The sequence below is a fragment of the Cavia porcellus genome, unplaced genomic scaffold, assembly GCF_034190915.1.
Source record: "Cavia porcellus strain 051 isolate PalLab524CR breed Dunkin Hartley unplaced genomic scaffold, mCavPor4.1 scaffold_8, whole genome shotgun sequence".
Classification (NCBI taxonomy): Eukaryota; Metazoa; Chordata; class Mammalia; order Rodentia; family Caviidae; genus Cavia; species Cavia porcellus.
Genome location: NW_026947491.1, coordinates 16114169 through 16134835, shown reverse-complemented (window position 1 = coordinate 16134835; position 20667 = coordinate 16114169). Strand labels below are relative to the sequence as shown.

Genomic DNA, 20667 nt, shown 5'->3' with positions numbered 1-20667 from the left:
TTAAATTTATTTTCTCTTTTAAACAGGGTTTCTCTATGTAGTTCAGCTGGCCTTGAACTCACAGGCATGCAACATCACATCCAGTTGAGATCTGTAGACCTTAAATTTAAATAAAAATATAAAGTCTAGAATTCAGTGAGGTTCCATGATGCTATCAGATAGGAAAGATCCAGCCTCTGATGTTCCCTCTCCTCCTAGGCCTTGCTTTCCTGGCAACTTTATTGCCTGGATAATGTTTCCTGGGCAAGTGAGATTAAAGGAGTATGTGGGAGGTCAGTTTTGAGGAAGGATTTGGATGAAATGAGACCAGTTTGGTGGAAAAGGAGTAGACACATAGCCAGGCATGGTCCACCCACATCCATAATCTCAGAATTTGGGAGGCTGAGGCAGGAGGATGTCAAGTTGCAGCTCAGCCTGTGCAATTTAGTAGTTTAGTGAGACCTTGTCTCAAGATAAAAAATTTTAAAATGGGCTAGGAATGTAGCTCAGTGTAAATGAAGGCTCTGTTTTCAATCCCTAGTACCACCAAAAAAAAAAAAAAAAGTGAATGGCATAGGTAACGTGTGAGAAGATCTGGTGTTACTGAATATAGTTATGTCATTTGTTGCTGGGTGTGGCAGATTTTTAAGAGTCCATGCAGGTACTGAAGTGAAACAGGGACTGTACAAATGTCCCAGATCACCCTGTCTTCTTTTTCTGTGCGTTGGGAGCAACGTTAACGGGGCCGATCCTCACCCATCCCACCCACCCACTGAGTGCACTGCAACCCAAAAGCCAGTCTTTCCCCAGATCTTACCAGGTGCTCTGTCTCCTGCCTCAGGCCCTGGAGCACTTTGAGTCTGGCCCACGTCCAGCATTTCCTGTCTGCTCAGGGTGCAGGTATCTGCCAGGGCTGTGGTAGGAGGCGGATCGCGCTGGGTGGTGGAGATGGAAAGAGCCCTTTGCCAAGACGTGGGCAGCTTGGGGGAACCAGCAGGGGCCAGGACAGTCGCTGTCAGCTGACATAGCCCCCAGATGGTTGCCTGCCCCCTCTGTCCCTGTGTCTCCTGCTGGGGTCCCCTGAGAGGACAGAGTGGTGTTGCAGGGTACAGGAGAAAGCAGGGCAGGTCAGAGGGCATCAGGCTTTCGCCCCAGCTGATGACCATCACGATGGCAAACAACATTCTTGTTTTTCTACCTCATGACACAATGACAGTTGTGTCATCCACCCTGGCGCATTTTCCTATTCTCTCCTCTGTCACACACATTTAAAAAAGAGCAATGGCGCCTGGTGTGCTGGAGCATGCTGGTGATCCCAGCAGTGAGGAGGACGAGGCAGGAGGATCGCCTTGAAGTCCAGGCCAGCCTGGGTCTGTAGAATGAGACTCTGTCTCAAACAAAACAAAAACCTTAAGAGGATTATAAAAACACACACATTCCCAATTTCTACCCTTACCTGCTTAATGAGGGCCAGGGAGCCTGTATTATGATGGAGCTTCTCATCTTACCGTGCCCACTGTCATCAGGCCCAACATGGGCCAGATATTTTAGGTTTTCCATGTTACTAAAGGTTACAGAACTGTGATGGGCTGCAGATGGAGCTCAATGCCAAAGCACTAGCCCAGCACATTTGAAGCCCAGGATTTGAGTATCCAACACAACAGAAAAAAGGAAAACGGTGATTTTTTTTTAAACGTTTGTGTTTAGCAAAATACAAACTATAATCACAATATATGGTGTGTGTTTAAATTAAAACATTTATTACTGCAAAAGATGCACAGCCATAATCTCCTTTAAAATAGTCACCTTGTTTGAAACATGCTCATCTGGTTATCCTTGCCGATTTCTGCAGCAGCTCTGGAGTCCTCTTCCCAGTGTCATCAGGATGGTGGACAATGCTGCCTCGCTCCATCCAGAGGAAAAGCAGCTCCTACAAACCAGATAATGTGTCCTCACCCACCTTAGTCACTGGGTCTGGCATTGTGCTCTTTCTAGAAGTCACAGTGACCATGGAAAGGGAAGGTTTGAATCCATTCAGGACATCAAGGCAGCCAGGACAGTGCAGCTAAAGACCCTCAGGAGAGAGGATCCTAGAGTCACTGCAGAAATCACCGAGAGTAAGGAGACGAGTTTGCTTGAGGGGGTAGGGGCGGGGGGAGACTTTGTGGGAATGCGAGGCAATGTGTCTTTTACTGGAATAAACATGAACATTGACTGTGTTTCAGTCACACTTCTGCAGCACTGGACATCATCATGATGAAGGTGATAATCTCTGGGGGAATTACATTCCCAGCACTTTGCTCTGGGTGGGACAGCCCCCAAGCAGGTCCAGCTGAGCAGCGTGGCCGTCTTCCTGACCTTGCCCTTCTCTCCTGTGACCATGCACGCTGGGTTTGTGGGGAGGGTTGCTGCCTGAGGCCAGGCCCTGCTGGTCCCCTCTTCCTGAGCTCCCTGAAACAGCCTGACTGGGTGTGGCGTGGTGGGCACTGTGCCCCTCACCACACTGGCTCTGCACACAGCCCAACTGGCACGGGCATCTCACCTGCTCTCCTCAGCCCAGCCCCTGCCTTTCCTTTGGCCTCTGCCTCTGCCTTGACCTCTTCCCCAGCTGGAGCCCTGGTGGCCTTTGCAACCTGGTGAAACTGTGCAGTCCTCAAGTAGAACTTGTGCGTCCCCAAAGAGCATTTCAAGTTGCACCCTCTCCTCTCTGGTCCCTGGTCTCCTAGTTTGTGCTTCCTGTGAATGTGGTAAGTGTGTGCACGGGACAGATGCCCAAGAGTATGTCAGCCTCAGCCTGGGCACATTTGAGGTGGTGTGAGAATTTGAACCCACTTACTTGTTCATTTATATACATCTTGTGCTTATACAAAGCATGGGAATGGAGCCTGTGAGGATGGAGTGTCTCCCTTTTTGTTTCTTATTTTGAGATGTTCTCCCTTTTTTTTTTTTTTTGTCTTTTTCGTTTTTATCGGTACCAGGGATCGAACTCACAACTGCCTGCTTGCAAGGCAGGCGCTTATGCCGCTGAGCTAAATCCCCAGCCCGAGATGTTCTCACTAAGTTGAGGCTTCAACTTGGGATCCCTCTGCCTCAGCCTCCTGAGTGCTGGGACGATGGGCATGGGCCACTGTGCGTGGCTCCTGGAGCTCTGGTGGAGAGCTGTCACCTGTGCTTCCTGTGTGCATTCTAGGCATGGTGCAGCACTTAAGCTGGAAGCCTGCCCAGTCCTGCCTGCCTTTGCCCTGTACTCTGGGCTCTTGCTGCTTGTCCTGGCTACCTGGTGTGGGGTCTGTGATCTCAGTGAATCCTAGTGACCTTACCTGTTCCGCTGGCCTCTGGCCAGCTCGCAGCAGCTGTGCACTGGGGTCCCCATCTCTCCGGGCCTCAGCTGGTCCCTGCTCTGTCCTGCTGTGACCTGCTCCTCAACCCTTCAGCATGTGTTGCTTTACTCTTTTTTTTTTGGTCTTTTTCGTTTTTATCAGTACCAGGGATCGAACTCACGACTGCCTGCTTGCAAGGCAGGCGCTTATGCCGCTGAGCTAAATCCCCAGCCCACTTTACTCACTCTTGACAGGGCTCCTTGCTGAGCCTCAGATCCCTCGGGACCTGTGCCTTTGAGTCCCAGGGGCTGTTCCTAGCACATAGTGTGTTTGCAGAAAGCCACACCAGGGTGACACGGAGTGGCCTTCACTCTGATCAGCGCTTGCATGATGTGTGCCCTGGCAAGATGCTTCTCCCTGGAGCCCTGATGCCCTTGACTTTTGAGGTGGGGTGTGCAGTGGTTCTGCCCCTGGGCTGGGGTGGCTGTGGTGGAGGTGATGTGCACGAGCCCAGGCCAGGCTGTGCTGGTGTTGACCACTCCCTGGGCCTGAGGGGACTTCAGGTCTGCGTAGGTCTTTGCAGGCAGCAATCTTACCTCAGGCTCTCAGCGATCTGCTGCAGCCTCGTTCCTGAGTGCTGGGGTGACAGGTGTGCTCCTCCCTGGAGGAGTCAGCCATGTGGAGGGTCCTCTGGGTGACAGAGAGGTCGGGCAGGGTCCATCTGCTCATGTCCCTTTCCTCCTGCCTTCCTGGACAGGAATCAGATTGGGGTCAGGGACCTGGGAGCCCCGCTTTGCTGCTGGCCAGGAGCTCCCCACCCCGGCCCGCCACCCCCTCGTTTACAGCTGCTGTGGCCCTTCCTGAGGGAACACACGGCAGATGTATGTGGGGGAGAAGCCAGCCCTCGCGTCTCGCTGCCTGATGCTGTCACCTTCCAGACAGGCGGAACAGGGGCCAGAGGGGGCGGCTGACTGATGGACCGGGTGCTGTGGGAGCGAGAAGATGACATGAGACACGTGGGCGTGGGTGTCACAGCCGGAGGGTTCCCTGGCCAGGAGGGGCTTCGTCAGCCTTGGAACCCAGAGATGCAGACAGAAGCAGCCTCTGACCATGTGGTGTTCTGCTGTCCCCTGTGGGGCCCTCGGAGGGGACTCCCATCTTGTCTCGTGTCCTCTCTGCCCTCCTCTGTAGCCCAGGGCAAGTCTGGCGCTCAGCCAGTGGCAGGTGACTGTCATGGTCCCCCGGCCAGCTCACAGGAGCCCATGAACTGTGTCCTTGCGGGTGAGCGCATTGGCCCCAGGCTTCAAGCCAGCTGGCTTTGTCTGTGCGGTGAACTTCCTGTTTAACCTATAATCCCACAGAAAAATTTTACTTTTTTAGGTTTTCTATGCCGAACTAGCTGGTTTGTAATGTTCTGTTTCTGTATTTAAGAAACAGGGTCTTGATATAGTTCAGACTGACTTTGAACTCACTGTGTGACCAGGCTGGCCTCAAACTTCTGGTGATCCTCCTACTTCAGCCTCCCAGGTGCTGGGAGGACAGGTGTGCATCACCACACCTGGCAGGCTAGCTGTTTGGAGCTTAGAGGTGTAGATAATACATACTTTTATGTACATTTAAGTTGTTCAGTTACATGTCTATTAAAATAAGTAGCTCTGAGTTTATGCAAGCAGATGAAACTTCTGACTTTTTGACTTTCACTTCTTAAGGAAATGACAGGCCTGACTCCCATCTGCACAGGAAGGCGGTCCAGGTGCTGCCCACCCTGTGGCCACTGCACAGAGAGCGGGCTCTGCCTTTGCACAACCATTAGTTTCAAAAACCTCTGCTCTACTGAGTGCTCAATAAACAGAGATTAAATTGAATGCATCTAATTTAAATGTTAACTTTCAAGACAGATGAGTAGACATGCAATGAAGTTCCAGAAGTTAGCTACACAAGGAAATGCCCAAGGCTAGACTATCATGGTGAGGCATGCCTGTGATCCCAATACTCTGGAGGCTGAGGCAGGAGGCTCACCCTGGGCCAGACTAGCCTGGGCCACATAATGACTTCAAGACCCACCTAGACTACCGGGCAAGACCCTATCTCAAAACACCAAAAGCAGGAAGAAAAAATACACGCAATGTATTAACCATTGTTACTCTTACTGTCTTGTTTAGAAATTTTGTGTCATTGTTTTTATTTTTTTTTTCTTTCGAATTGAAAAAAAAAAGCAAATTGCCCTGGGTTATTGCTTGTCCCCAGTAAACAGAGGGGGTCTGTAAGTCGTGGGTGTCACCCGGCTGGTAGGTTATGGGCCGCATGTGGGCGCGGCCGGGCTCTGAGCTGCGAAGTCAGTTCCCAAGTTGCAGCTCTGGGCAGGGTACCGGTACCCCCAGCCCTGGTTCCTCAGAGGAGGCTGGGAATTGAAGTTTTCTGTTCCTTACTGTTTCTGTGGGTCTGCATTTGGCACACACAACTATTGTGTGCGCCATGGGAGCGGCTGGCATGCAGAGCACAGCTGAATCCTCTTTCCCTCCCCTCCTCTCACTCCTTGGCGTCTTGGTCACAACCTGGAGTCTTAACACAGCAAAGCTGAGTTTTCAGATGTTCCTGGGAAACCTCGAGTTTTCCCTGCAAGCCCTCACCTCCTCGGCTGCTGTGCACCCCGACTTCAAACCTCGAGGACCCGAGAGCAAGCAGCCAAGTGAGGCTCAGGGCTCTGTGAGAGGTAGCTACAGATGCCTTCCTTTGCTTGTTTTTGTTTATTTGTGGCAGATTCTCACTGCGATCTTCCTGCCTCGGCCTCCCTAGTGCTGGAACCCTAGGCATGTGGCACCGCACGCTTGCTGAAGATGTCTTTGTTATTCTTTCATCTTTTAGTTATCTTTTCCCTTAAGTTGGCCGAGAAAAAGTTTTAGGGTTCAGTTTTGCCTGACTGGTTGTTTCCATGCGGAGGAGGGGTCCATCTGGGGTGTGACCTGTAGAGCTGGGGCCCCAATTCCACCCTCCCCAGAGGGAAAGGCTGGAATTCTGCACTGCTATACAGCCCTGGGCTTATGAGCCTTGATGTATCAGTGCTCAGACCGTCCCACTCCACAGAGAGAGCCTGGCTGCTGGGGAGGCCTTGAATGACTGAAGCCAGGCCTATGCTTTCTATTTTCCCTGTATGAGTGTTGATTGGGGCCAGAGTGATCCATCTCGCGGCCAGTATTCTGGCTTCAGGGCTGAAATAGGGTCCACAGCACATGTTGTTCTGAGCTGCTCTGCTAAACCAGGACTGACAGCTGTCCTGTGCGCCACCAGAATAGAAGCGGCAGGGTTTGCAAGGATCCCCAGGGGGAGGTGGAGGGCAGGGCAGGGCAGGGCGGGGTGGCAAACGTCTCAGAGCTGGACTGGGTCAGGAGCAGGACACAGGTGTCCTGGTCTGGTCACTGCCTGGCAGGCCAACTCCACACGCTCTTGGGTGAGAGTCATGTGGCCTTCGGCTTCCCACTAGCCAAAGGGATGTATGCATCAAAACCAGACAGACAGTGGGATTTGGGGCGTTGCTGAGTTCTAGGTAGGCTGGTTGGTACTTATCGGTGATTTTGTTGTTGTTGTTTTGAGATGGGGTCTCACTGTGTAGCTCAGGCTGGCTTTGAACTCACTGTGTAATGCAGGCGGGCCTTGAACTCATGGTGATCCTCCTGCCTCAGCCTCCCAAGTGCTGGGATTATAGCTGAGCACCACCACGCTTGGCTTGGTTATTTATTTAATTTTGCAGTCCTAGAGGCTGAACTCAGTGCCTTTGAACTGAGCTGTCTCTAGCCCTTTCTTCATTTTTTTTATTTTGATAATTAAGTTGTTATACTGGCCAGGCTGAGCACTGGGCCTCTTGCTTCAGCCTCCCAGAGTGCTGGGAAGATAGGCATGTGCCAGCATGCCCAGCTGGTCTAGCTAAAAATTTTTATATGGCTTGGGGTTAGTGAATTATTTGCAAAGGTAGAAGACTGAGTACCAGCCTGGGCAGCATAGATCCATCTCACCAAAAATAAGTAAATAAATACCCAAAACCCAAACAAAGCAGCCCCCAAAACACAAAACCCAAGCTCAGTTTTTTGGTGTTTTTGGTTCGGTTTGGTTTCCTCGCCATACTTGTGTGTAGCTTTTACTCTCTGCCTCTCTGGGTGTTGGAGTGAACGGTGACCGAAAGCAGCCCGACTTATAGATGCTAAACCCACGAGTCCTTGACCCCTCCGATGCCGCTTCCTGCTGCCACTGCCCGAGCCAGGCCACTTCAGCTCCCTCCGCCGCTGGACAGCAGCAGTTTTTAAAAATAAGGTATGGAAGTAGAGTTCCTAGAGATATCTGAAGTCCCCGGAGGACTTGCCTAGAGGCGGAGCTTTACCACACCGGGCTATGCAGAGATCACTGATACTTCTCTGGGTCTTTCTGGGTAGGAAGCACTTGAGTAAAGTTCTCCCGGGCTGTTAAAGATGGAAGGTGTCAGGAGCGTTTCAGCAAAGACCAGCAGACCAGAGGCTTGCCTTGAGCTGCTCTCCTATTTGTATTTTATTAGAAGCAGAGTCCTGAAAATGGGTCACATGACTTTTCCTAGTTTTGTTCCTAGCCCCAGGTTTGCTCAGTGTGTAGCTGGGGAGTTTTGGCTCTTGTAACATGAGGGTGAGAGACGGTAAAGCTGGGAGTCAGGTGCGGGGCACAGGTTTTGCGAGCAGGCGAACCAGTCTTGTGTGTGTGTGTGTGGTGTTTTTTGAGACAAGGTCTTGTCTTGCTATGTAGTCCAGGTTGACCTTGAACTCACTATATAGCCCTGGCTGGCCTCGAACTTCTGGTGATCCTCCTGCCTCAGCCTCCTGAGTACTGGGTTTCAGGATCATGCTTCTTATTATGCTTGGGTTTGGGGTTATTTTTTTCCTTCTGAAATTGAAATGGGTGAGGTAATTCTTTTTGCTTTTAATTCATGAATTTATAGAATTTGCAAAAAAAAGCATTTTCACTAAAAAAAGGTCTGTTTTCATGATTTAACTGAAAGTAAAACTTAAAAATATAATTCTTAAAGTTTGTTTTGTTAGTACAGTAAACAACATAACAAATCAGAATTATGAAATAACTGAATTTTAGTGGCTTAATTTTTTGAGAGAGGGTCTTTTTGTACAGTTCGGGATGACTTCAGCCATCCTACCCCAGCCTCCCAAGTGCTAGCATTCTAGGCATGTGCCACCATGCTTGGTTTATAGTAGCAGGTTTAAAGGACAGAAAACTATTCAGACAAAAACAAGATTTAAAAAGTCTGAATCTCTGCTGAGTGTAATTCCAGCACTCTGGGAGTCTGAGGTAGGAGGATTGCAAGTTTGAACCCAGACCTGGTTCAATTCAGCTAGACCCAGGCTCAAATGAAAACTAAAAAGGACCGGGGGTGGAGCTCAATGCAAAGGTCAGGTTCATTGCTACTACTACAGAAATCAAATCAAATCAGAGCTGTTCCTTTGCCAATGATTAATTCTTAAGAAGTTTATTTTCTCCCCAAATGAAAACAATGACTGTTAAAATGTGCTCCCCGCACTGCTTTGAAAAAGGCAAATAATACCCTTTTCCATTTTCGGCCAGCATTGCCAGGTTTTGCTTTGGTGTTTTGTTTCTCTGTTCTGTGTGGCTTTTTGAGACTGGGTCTCACTGTGTAGCTCAGGCTGGCCTTGACCTCGTAGAGGTCCTCAAGTCTCAGCCTCCTAAGATCCGGGTTACAGGCATGCACCACCACACCCAGCTTCGTTATCAGTATTTAAAGATTCCTAGACTAAGTAATTTATAAAACCAGCACAAAACTCTGAAAAAATGTGAGCGTCACTAAGAGTGGACACTGAAACCTGAGTACTTCCTATGATGGCACCTTGATGCCAACCTCGGTGTCAGCGCCACATGAGGCACATTCCCCTACCCCCATGTCATCCCCTCCCAGCCCAGGTATGAGGCCCTGGCCAGCTGGGGGACAGGCACAGCTGCCCCTGTGCACACATCCTGGGGACAGCTGGCTACTTGGGTTGCATGCCCCCTCCCTGACCCTGTCTGCGCTTGATCACTAGAGGGGCCATCAGATCGGCAGGGCCACTGAGCTCCACGGTCACAGGAGGCAACTGGGGCTCCCAGCATTCCCGGGCTCAGCCTGGACTCGAAAGTCGGAAAGGCTGCTGTGCCAGGGCCCAGGCAGGGCCAGTGCTACAGAGAACATGTGAACGTCCCCCACCTGGTCACCAGGCAGTGTCTGGAGTGCCTGGGTGCACAGGTACACCCCATGGACCACGGTGAACCAAGCTCAGGATGACAAAGATGAGGGCCCAGGAGAGGAGCAGGAGCATCTGTCATAGTGACTCTCACGCCACAAGGACTCATCGCCCTCTTCACTTGCACTGGGTGTAAACAGAGAGAGGACCTGACGGAAAAGGACTCCACCGTCTCTGCCTGATACAGAGGCTATGGGGAAGGAGGAGGCATCACTCCTTTTAATGAGATAATGAGTCTGGCACAGATGTTTGTGAATTAGCCTCCCCTGAGCAGCCGAAGCCACCACCCACTGTTAATGAGGAGGACAGACACAGGGAAATGTGGGTCAGAGGAGAGAAGCAAGGTGTGTGTGTTACTGTGTTTCACTTGGCTGTTTGATGAAGCCTAGACCTGGTAACTACCTATTGTTACTAAATCTCCAAGGGCCTGTAATCCCAGCTGAAAGGCAGACAAGCAAACAGAAAATGGAACTTTCTAATCAATTTCAACAGCAGGATTTGCCAGTGTCTCCCTAGAACTTTAGGGTAACAGTAACTTTCTCTTTCAATTTAGGGCCCTATGCTATGGTTTCCACCTTTGGCTTTGTTTGTGAGAAGTCTGCACTGGGCCAGTTCCCTTAACTTGGCAGTCAAACTGATTTTTGAAGATTCTGTTTATATCTGATATTAAATATCACATTATTAGGTCTAGAATTATTTCTTTGCTGTAGTCTTTTCTCTCCTTTGTGTGTGCCTTGGAACTCTTCATTTCTTAAGACATTGGACTTCCTGGGTAAGTCCTTTCTCTGACATGTTCTGTCTCACTACTTATGTGTCCAGGAAGCTTCTCCAGACCTTATTTTGTGACAACACGGTAGCTGTATTTCTAGTTCCCAGTGCTCTTGTAGCAAGGGATAGAATTCATTTTCCTTGTCCTTGACCTAGACCTTGGACAGGTGGACACAGAACCATCCTGGAAGTGCTGCTAAGCCCGTTAAAAGGATGCACTCAGGAGGCTGAGGCAGGAGGATCACCAGATTGGGGTACATGATGAGTTCAAGACCAGCCTGCAGTAGATCATGAGACCTTGCCTAAAAAAAACAGAAACAATTTAAAAAAAAAATTAAAGGACACCTACTCCGTGTGAATGTGTTTGTGGTTTTTGTGTCTCCTTCTTGGAATGCCTGACCTGGAAGCCTCATCTCTTATGAGTGAGCCCACATATGGGTGTTTGGTTCCTTCCCCCATAAGGTCTGGGAAACAGCTGCAGAGTGAGAGACTGGGCTCTGAGGTGATTCCAGACACTGGCCCATCCCGAGGAGGGCCTGCCGGGGCCTTCCCTGTTTCAGAACTCAGCCAAGAAGGGGGTTTAAGGGCAAGGGAAATGTTCCTGTTTTAAGACACTAAGTTTAAGAGACATTTTTATGTTATCAGAGTTCTCATTTTGAGAATCGTATATTTTTAAAAGTTTCTTTTTCTTTGTGACACAAGTTCTCATTAGGTAGCCCCCACTGTCCTCAAACTTGGACCCATCCTTCTGCCTCAGCCTCTGGAATGCTGGGGCCACAAGCATGCACCTCCACACCTCATTTAAGGTTTAGTGTGTGTGTGGGGGGGAACAGTATCTGCAGTTTAGTATACAGCAAATGCTTGCTCTGTGCAGCCTTTCTTTTCTAGTCCTCGTAGTATTATGATCCGAGTGAGCAGGAGCCGGCATTCGGTGGTGAGTAAAAGAGACCCGCATGAGTTGGTCATATCTGAATAGACCAGCAAACCAGCAACATTTTAAAAATAAGCTGTTAGGCTGGGGATATAGCTCAGAAGGATAAGCACCTGCCTGGCAGCAAGCGCAAGGTCCTGAGATTCCTGATATCAAACAAACTATTAGCCAGGCATGGTGGCATACGCCTGTGACCCTAGCATTCAGGAGGCTGAGGCAGGAGGATTGCCTTGAGTTCAAGGCCAGTTTGGGCCAAGTAGTGAGTTTTAATGAGTTTTAATTAGGAAGAAGGAGGAAGAGGAGGAGGGTAGTTCATTATTAAGGGTTGTTTTGATAGCAGGGCCAATGAGACATTGCATAATTTAATTTAAGCATTAAAAACCCATTACTTGGTACTGCTTTGAACATTTTGTTTCCCAGCTTTCTGCAAAGGGTTGCATTTGAAGTAAGAATCAGTCTCCTCTTATCTTGTAACCAATGAAAGTATTTAATTAAAATAAACTTCTTGTTCATGCAGTCTTTTGTTTTTCATTTATACTTAGGACATTTTATTTGGAATCTTCTTAATGGTCTGTAACATTTCAAGCCAATGATCAGTTCCTGAGCAAGTCTGTTTCTAAACGGGGCTCATGGTCATGGTGAGAAAACTGTGGATGGATACCTTTTTCATCTTTTTGAGACAGGGTTTTGTTTGAGCTTGCAGCAATCCTCCTGCCTCAGCCTTCTGAGGGATGGACACTTTCAACTTGAGAAATGGCTGAATCAAAAACAAAGCTTCCCTTTTCGCTGTCTGTCCTGACTATAGTGTGGTGCTGGTGTCTGAATGACCTGGACGGAGCTGAGGGGCGTCTGGAGAAGGTATCCACCAATAGAATCTCATCAGTCAGGGTGGCTTGGGGTAGGAGAGAGGATCACTGGCCTTCTAGTTGAGTGGGTGAATTGCTGCAAAGCATGGGGCTGATTGTGTATCCAGAAGACACAAATAGGGCCATTTGGTGTGAGGCGGGGCATTTTTTTTATTACAGCCCTCATGTTACCATAACTGACACATAAAGTTTAAAAGCCCTAAAAGTCACTATCGCTATAACCACTGACCAAACAGGGAAGCAGTCCTAGCCCAGAGATGTGCTCTGTGTCTCTCTGTGGCAGCCTCCTCTCTGCCTTGGTCGATAAACCCTCCAGGGATTCGGTGATAATCACTTTCAGTGCTTCTCTTCCTGGGTTGGTTTTTTTTTTTTTTTTTTTTTTTTTTGTACTAGGAATGGAACTGGGGACTGTGTGCTTGCTAGGCGGGTGCCGTGCTGCTGAGCAGTGTCCCGGCCCTCTTTTAGACAGATGTCCCCACTACAATGGCTTGTTGCTTGCTGTTGGGAACTTTCAATGCTTGTGTTCTGAGTGAATTACAAAATGTTTGAATTTTGTTTGATTGTTTTTTGAAAATGGTATCGGGTGCTGAGTTCAATGCCTATGACCCTCGTGTCCCTTGGTTTTCCTTGTCTGAGGTTCCCTGATGTGGGAATGGACCCCTGTGTAAGGGGCCATGTTCCCTTGGTGCGTTGCCCCTTGTCACGTGATGGGAACCACATGAACAGTGGTGTACCCCGATTTTCAGGTTACATCCGGAAGTGGTGGGGTGGTTGCCATGGAGACATGCATCTGTAGTCCTGGAAGGCAGGATGAACGGTCCTGATGATGCCTGGTGGGAGCTGTGGTCTGCACTTGATTCAGTCAGACTTGGAGATTCTGCCAATCTTACGGGCATGCTGTATAATGGTGTCTTATTTGGGTTTCTCTTTTGTTTAGATTGAACCCAAGGCCTTCTCACTGAGCTGTAATCTCTAGCCTGTTTTTAAATTTTTTTTGTTTTATTTTTGTATTGAGGATCAAACTTACGACCTCACGCTTGCCAAGCAGGCATTTATACCACTGAGCTAAATCCCCGGCTCCAAAAGTTTCTTTATTTTTTTAAATGTTGAAGCAGAGTCTAAGTTGCTAAGTAGCCCAGGTTGTGCTTGAACTTAGCACCCTCCTGCCTCAGCCTCCCAGACTGTTGGGATTGTAGGTGTGCACCATGACCCCCAGCATACGAGCATTTAAGCCTAGTTCTTCCTTTTGTCCTTGTATTCTACCTCTCTGCATGATGCTGTGGTTCGGTGGTTAGGTGCCAATTGGGGGCAGAGGTTGGTGGTTGCAGAGATTCTTGATTTCCTAAGAGCTGCCTATGAGTTTTGTCCTGGGGGGTTTTGAACCTGAGGAGTGAAGCATTCTGGGGCCCTAGGGCCCAGGAGCCTGTTGTGGACTGATGGTCCGGGGATTGCTGTGTAGGTTATACACATGGGAGGAAGCAGGTGGAGCCCTGGAGGCTGAGGTGGTGGGGGCGGGGCCTTGTCACCCTGTGACCTTAGGCCTTGGTGGTCCACCTGCTCCCTCCTGTGCCCCCCTCCACTGGGGTCTGCAGAGCCTGCCGGTGATCCAGGAGAGAGAGGAGGAAGCCTGTGTGATCCTACCGTCCATTGGCATGATGAAGAACGTAGCCTGCAGACATGCTCTGTGTTCCATGGGTAGATGTGGGTATAACATTGACTTGGGGACTGCTTTTAAGTTGATCTTGTATTTATTGCCTACTGGGAATCAAACCCAGAGGTGCCTACCATGAGCTACATTCTCAGTCCTTTTTATTTCAGGTTATCTTTTAATTTTGAAGCAAGATCTTCATAAGTTGCCCAGATAGTACTTGAATTCGCCATCCTTTTGCCTCAGCCTCCCACAGGTGTGTGCTGTCTCTGGCTAGGGTGGATCTTATTGATTTGTTGAGGATTGTAGTAGTTTTGAGCGGTCTTGGAATTTAAGTGGTTTTGCTTTACATTTATGAATCAATTATTGGGGTGTAGTAGGAAGCCTCTTTCTAATGGAGAGCTCATTAACGAACTCTGGCTTGGTACGTGTGACAGTTCCTATGTTCTTTTCATGAAAGGAAGAAAATCTTTGAAGCAGTTGATGAGATGGCACTAGTGTTGTCCAAAACTAAAAGGAACAAGTGAAATGAATGCTCAGCAGGTGTACTCAGAATGCTTTCATACTGTATTCCCCCCAAAGTAAGACCGGTCTTACATTCATTCCTCTTTGCCTCATAAGACACAGTAGGGCACAGTGTTTTCAGGAGCTGTCTCAATTTTTGACTTGCGACAGCCTGCTTTTGTGAAGGTGTGTTCGGTCGTGTTGCCTTCTGGGACATCCTTCGTGACCTCTCCCACCCTGAGTTCAGGCCTGAATTTGTGGATACTCTGGAAAAGCTCCCTGGGATGGCATGGCTCGACCCACTCCGAGCTGGTGGCACAGTGGCAGGATCTGTCCCGAGAATTCTTGGCTCCTGCCCTGCCGTAGTGCAGGGCAGCTTCCCAGAGCCTCTGTGCACCCAGGCTGTGGAGGCTAGCGCAGGCTTCGGGACAGGCTGGGCAGCCAGGGTGGCGACAGTGAAGTACGGTGGCTGGCATGGGCCATGGAGCTCGGGAATGTTTCCTTCCCATGCATGCAGTCAGCGCCCGCTTGTTCTGAAGCTTCGCAGGGACACGGTTGGGTCTTACTCTGGCAGATATTTAATGCAGTAGCTTCACAGTCTCACTGATACTGAAAGGCTCCCAGTTTTTTGGTTTGGTTTCTTAATAGATGTGAGCAAAGTTCTGCTTCTAGAGGTTCGGATTCAACATCTGAAGCAAGGTGAGGCTCGTTCCTGGGCTTGTCGAGGATGATGTTGAGGGTGGATGGACCCGAAGGCCAGGAGGCCAAGGCATTTGCAGGGCCCCTGCTCAGTGTGCTGTGCTGTCATCTGGGCGCAAAGGATGGGCTGAGGGCGGTGGGGGGTCGGCAGGGTTGGGCTGCTGCTCTAGCTGCAGGTCCCATGTCACCACCCCTTAGTCCATGACACTGGTCCCCCCAGGCCCATCCTGAGGGGTCCTGAGGACTTGGCCTTGGCTTCTAGCAAGGTGCGAATGAGGCTTGACTGAAACTTCTTAGCTGGTTTTTGGCAGTGGTGGTTGTTATTAGAGTCTAAATTTACCCTGGGCAAATAAAACCAGAGAGGGGAGGAGAGGAGAGAGAAGAGGGATGGGGAAGGGAGGGGAAAACTCCAGTGTAGACCCTGGCCTAATACTGGGTGCCAACAGCTTTCAATTTCCTGTGTCTCGCCTATCACAGCTGGGCTAAATTTGTTGTTGAGATATTTAAAAGAAGGCCCTGAGGTGTTTGACAGTTGCTCAGCTGTAAGGTACTGGGTAGATGTGTCCAGTGCCTTTGTGTCTGGTGAGGTTTTGCCGCACTCCTTGCTAAACTGTTGGAGCCCTGAGCCCCAGGCTCCCAGCACTGGGCGTCACTTACACAGTATCAGCGCGCCTTGATCTTCAGACAGCTGTCCCTGCTTCTGGCCCCATGGGTGCCCTGTGCTCTCCATTTCCATGGCTGCCACCCATGTCCTCTGGGCTCCTCTTCTGTCCCTCTGTCCACACCACCCAGCCTGGGCACACCCGGCCCCAGCCACACGCAGTGCAGACCTAGCGCTGTGACCCAATGCTTTGAGCTGGAGGCTTGTTGGTTACTGTGACGGTTTTTTTGCTCTTGTTTTAAACTGGAAGATCTCTATTTTGTGTAACTGGGATGTAAGTGTGTGTGTGTGTGTGTGTGTGTTTTGTGTGTTGAGAATTTAAATATAACTTCAAATGAAAAAACGCATGTCTTGCTAATACCCAGTTTTAATTTTTCTTTGCAGGTCAACTTTGTAGTGTGCCAACTCTTTGCCTTGTTAGCTGCTGTTTGGTTTCGAACTTATCTACATTCAAGCAAAACTAGTTCTTTTATAAGACATGTAGTTGCTACCCTTTTGGGCCTTTACCTTGCATTTTTTTGCTTTGGATGGTAAGTAATGATTTTGATCGTGTTTGAATGAAGACTTGAATTTTTTTTTTTTTTTTTCATTTTTATCAGTACCGGGGATCGAACTCACGACCGCCTGCTTGCAAGGCAGGTGCTTATGCCGCTGAGCTAAATCCCCAGCCCCAAGACTTGGATATATTTAAGAACTGAGTGTATAGAAAGATGTATTATGCAGGATTCTGTTCTTCAGTTTACTTACTACTCAAAGCCAACGTTTAAAGTACTTTTAACCGTAAAACAGAGGCTGGCAAGGAGATGCCCCTGGCTTGGTCTTGGAGAGGATTCACATTTATTTCAGTGAGTCCTGGCCGGCACTGCACAGCGGTCAGTCTGGATTTTTCTTTTAACCTCACTTCCCTTTGTGTCTTGGGGAGAATTGGTTTATCATTTATGAAAAAGGACTGGTGAAAGAAGGACCTATAAAGACCTGTTAACCCGCCCCGAGTAGTTCTTTTCACCAATTTTGCAAACCTGGATTGCCGAGACATAAAAGATTTTATTTTAAATGTGGTTTTCAAAACTCACTTTGGTTTTGGTTCTTCCTCTGCAAGTGGTTTTTAAGGGCCTGGCAAAGGCTGTGGATATGTGTGTTTAGCTTCTCCTGTTAGCGGGGAAAGAAAGATTTCTGTGCATTGTTGTGGGGATAGACAGAGAGCAGGCAGCATGGTCCCGGGCAGACGGGACCTTTCCCTGCTGGTGGGGGTTACTAGGGGGCACGAGGCTGCCAGTGCTGCATGGGGACCCAGATGCCCTCTGCAGCCGTGGCTGGGATGCAAGGTCCAGTAGGGAGGAGCTCTGTCTGCTCTATCCATCTCCGTAGCTACTGTTGGAGCTTGCAGGGCCCTGATAAGGGGCTGTGTTCCTGCCAGGGTTGTCTACACTGAGGGGGGGGGGGGGTGAGAAGAGAAGTGGGAGGAGGGGGAGGGCCAGACACACACTGTCTTTCTTCAGGGCCAGGGATCAAATCCAGGCTTCCTGCAGGCTGGGCAAGCGTTCCACTGAGCCACTGGCCCCTGGAGCCAATCTTGTCTTGATTTTTTTCTTTTCTTTCTTTGTTGGTTGTTGGTTTTTGAGACAGGGTCTTGCTCTATACTTCAGGCTGGCCTTGAACTGTGTAGCTAGTCTATGTTGGCCTCTAACTTGTGGTAATCCTCCTGCCTCAGCCTCTTGCTCCAGTGCCTCCAAGGTGCCCTCACCTAGGGGCTGTTATTTACCCTTCCTAACTTTCCTCCTCCCTCTAATGGAGCCCATCAGGCAGACCAGCAGTGCAGGGTTTTGGTGCTTGGATGGAGGTGTCTCAGGCTTTGAGTTTTCTGGACTTGGGAGTGTTCTCGTAGACTTCCCTAGGGAACATCTCTCACCTGCCAGCTGCAACCCAGCAGGCCCTCTTAGGCTGGTCATCCACTGGGCTCGCCCATCTGGTGTTTGCCCCAGCGGCCGAGTACGATGCTTCTTCTTGTGTCTCTGTAGCTAATGTCTCCCCGGAGTGTGGTATGGGGTTTTCAGGAAGCAGACACCGGTGCTGGGCAGTGGATCTGTGGTACAGCCCCTGTCCAGTGTACCCGGGGCCAGGGTACACTGGCCCTGACCAAAAGAGACATTGGCGGGGGAGGAGCTGAACAATCAGAACTAAAATGTGTACTCTGTCTCACTAAAAATTAATTTTGCGCCTGTCTTTACTGTGATTTGGAATCAAAGTAAACTGAGTTCTCTAAAAATAAATGGAAATTAGGGGATGGAGCAGGGTTTTGGTTTTGGAGTGTTGGATCAGTGCTCTGGGAGCTCACATGGCCCACATCCTGCACCCCAACCCTGCCCCCTGCTCCTCTCCCAGCCTCTGAAAGGAGGAAAGGAGCAGTGGCTGAGGGGGATGGTGCCCGGGGTGCCCTCTCTCTGCTTTCTACTTTACTGACATGGTTGGGAGCTTACTGCCCCGGGGTGAGCCGGGCCTTGCAAAGCCCTCCAACGCCCCTCAGGACATTGGAGTGGAGCCATGACCCAGTGGAGCTGTGGGTGCTTGTCGCCAAGCAGATGGAGCAGAGAATGTGGATAGGACCCCGCCCCCGCCGATAAGCTCAGGCCTGGTGCCTCAGATAGGGGTTCCGTCCAGTGGGCTGCTGTAGATGTTGCCCCACCCACGGGATTGCAGGGCCTGTTGTCACCTGTGTCTGAGCCAGGGGACACCATGCCCTGCATGGCCCCCTGGCAACGGGGAAGCACACCTATCAGGACCTGCTCTGCCCTGGGGCTCTGTTCCTAGCACATTTACCCACAGCAAAGGAAAAAGACAAATTTCCTGAGTACTAATAATGCTTTTCTTCTTTAACGTGAATACAGTTTGGGGTTCTTCTCGGTTTTAAAAGCCCTGAAAGTGTCTTGCCAATTCCCCTCAACAGTCCCAGTGAGTCTGCAGTCAGCTCTTACCATCAGCAATAAATAGGTAATGGAAAAGTACTTCTGAAAAGTGTGTTTCCACTGGGTTTTGTTTGTTTTGTTTTTGAGACAAGATCTCACTGTATAGTTCAGGCTGATGTTGAGCTCACTGTGTAGTCTAGAGTGACTTTACAATCTGAGTGATCCTCCTGCCTCAGCCTCTTGAGTGTGGAGATTACAGATAGGAGCTTCCATGGCTGGCTTCAGTTTTTTTTTTAAAGCTCCCTGCTGGTTCCATCGTGTGTGGCTTCTCTGCTCTCTCCCAACTGTCTTATTACAGAGGAACTGTGAGCCAGGAAGGCTGCGGGAGGCATCCGGCCTGCCCTGCCCTGCCCTGTGGGCATCTCTCCAGGTTGATTTCAATTCCAGATGTCCTGGTCATATTTTGCCTGAATTTTGTGAACTGGATAAATTTGTTTTCTCTTTAAGGGTTGATTTCTGCATTAGGACTTTAAAAATTACTGGAGCCTAGACGCCAAGAATGTCTCAGCAATGCCTCTTAGCAGGTTAATGCATGACTAGGTTCTAGAAGAAAGTTTGTTTGGCTTGAGAACAGAGTTGGGAAGACCCTCTTTTTTTTTTTTTTTTTTTTTTGAGGTTAAAATACTTCGTCCTTGCTGTTGTTTTGTGAGTAATATTGTTAAGATAAAAGCAGAGCACCATGCTGTAGATGAAGTTAGTTTGGCAAATAACATGCTTCCCAGGACTTTGCTGAAATCCGGTTTGTTACTCCTTTGTCTTGCCCTTGTGCTTTGAGTTATGAAGAACACAGTAATCCCTGAGCCGCGTAGACCCTGCACCTTCTGTTCCTAGGTGACAGAGATGCTGAGGCACTGCATGTGACATATTTTCTTGGCCCTCCTCAGGCATGGGTCCTGTGTCTGGCATTCTCCCTCTAAGGCATTCCCAGACTTTTATTTATCCTGTACAATTTTATTTTCTGTCTTTAGATTTTTTGAGAAGGTGTAGTTCGGGCTGACCTTGAACTCACAGAGATCCTCCTGCCTCAACTTCCCTGAGTGCAGGGATTGCAGGCATAGACCACCATGCCTACCTCCTTTTGTTCCTTATTTTCTAGGTAGATATATTCTAGTTTGTACTTGAATACTTTTTAGTCTAAATTATTTGAATTCAATGTTGGTGACTTCTGAAATCATTTGTGTTTTTGTAGGTATGCCTTACATTTTCTTGTACAGAGTGGGATTTCCTACTGCATCATGATCATCATAGGAGTGGGGAGCATGCACAAGTGAGTACCCCGGTCCTCACACATGGGTGGGTTCTGATTTGATGGAATTGGATCAGAGCTGGGTGTGGTAGTACACACTCAGGAGCCTGAAGCAGGAGAATCACTGTGAGTCCGAGGCCAGTCTGGGCCACTTAGAGAGGCCCTGTCTCAAAAAGCAAAACTAAATAAGTAAAAGTGAATGGACACTAAGAACCCTCAATGTGAGGAAATGAGTTTTATTTTGGCTCAAGTTTTAGTCTGTGGCTGGCAGGCTCTCTCTAAATTTAGCAATTTTCTAAAAAATGCTACAGGTTGCCTTTTCTAAGAAAGTTTCGCCTGCCCTAAGGCTGTTAATATTTTCTGGTAGAAGTTTTATAGTTTTAGTTGTTATGCATTCACCACGATCCATACTGAGTTAATTGTTGCTTTCGAGAGCGAGTCTTGCTGTGTATCCAGGCTGGCCTTGAAGTCACAGCAGTTCTCCTGCCTCAGCCTCCTAAGTGCTGGGATCACTGGTTGTGAGTGTGCACCACCACCATACCCAGCTTTTGAGTTGGCTTTTATGTGTGTCACGATGTTTCTTCATGATGATTCAGTTTCTTCTCCATGTGCGTCTGGCTGTCTCAGCATGACTTACTGCAGATGCCATCTTCGTCCTGTTATAACCCGTCTGTGTGTTTCTAGTTCATTAACTCCCATTGCCCCCGAGCAGCGTGACTTTCCCTGCACAGTTTGCCTTCCGTGTCGAGTGCCACAGTGAAATACATATTTCAGGTCCAGTTTCACCTTCTGAAATCAGGTGTGGGAAACCAGTTCAGC

At 49.1% G+C, this 20667-nt stretch overlaps 1 protein-coding gene across 5 annotated transcripts in view; it reads left to right on the top strand.

The window, feature by feature from the left end:
* Mboat2 (membrane bound O-acyltransferase domain containing 2) overlaps positions 1-20667 on the top strand; it is a 43278-nt gene that overhangs the window by 2474 nt on the left and 20137 nt on the right. For 2 of the 5 annotated variants that reach the window (XM_063254430.1, XM_023562947.2), the window contains exons 2-3: positions 16024-16169; positions 19792-19869. In XM_063254430.1, the coding sequence (XP_063110500.1) occupies positions 16024-16169; positions 19792-19869 (224 nt within the window). Of the gene's footprint in view, positions 1-11867; positions 12120-16023; positions 16170-19223; positions 19699-19791; positions 19870-20667 lie in introns of those variants that run through there. The other 3 variants (XM_063254431.1, XM_013147234.3, XM_063254433.1) reach the window with 3 other exon arrangements.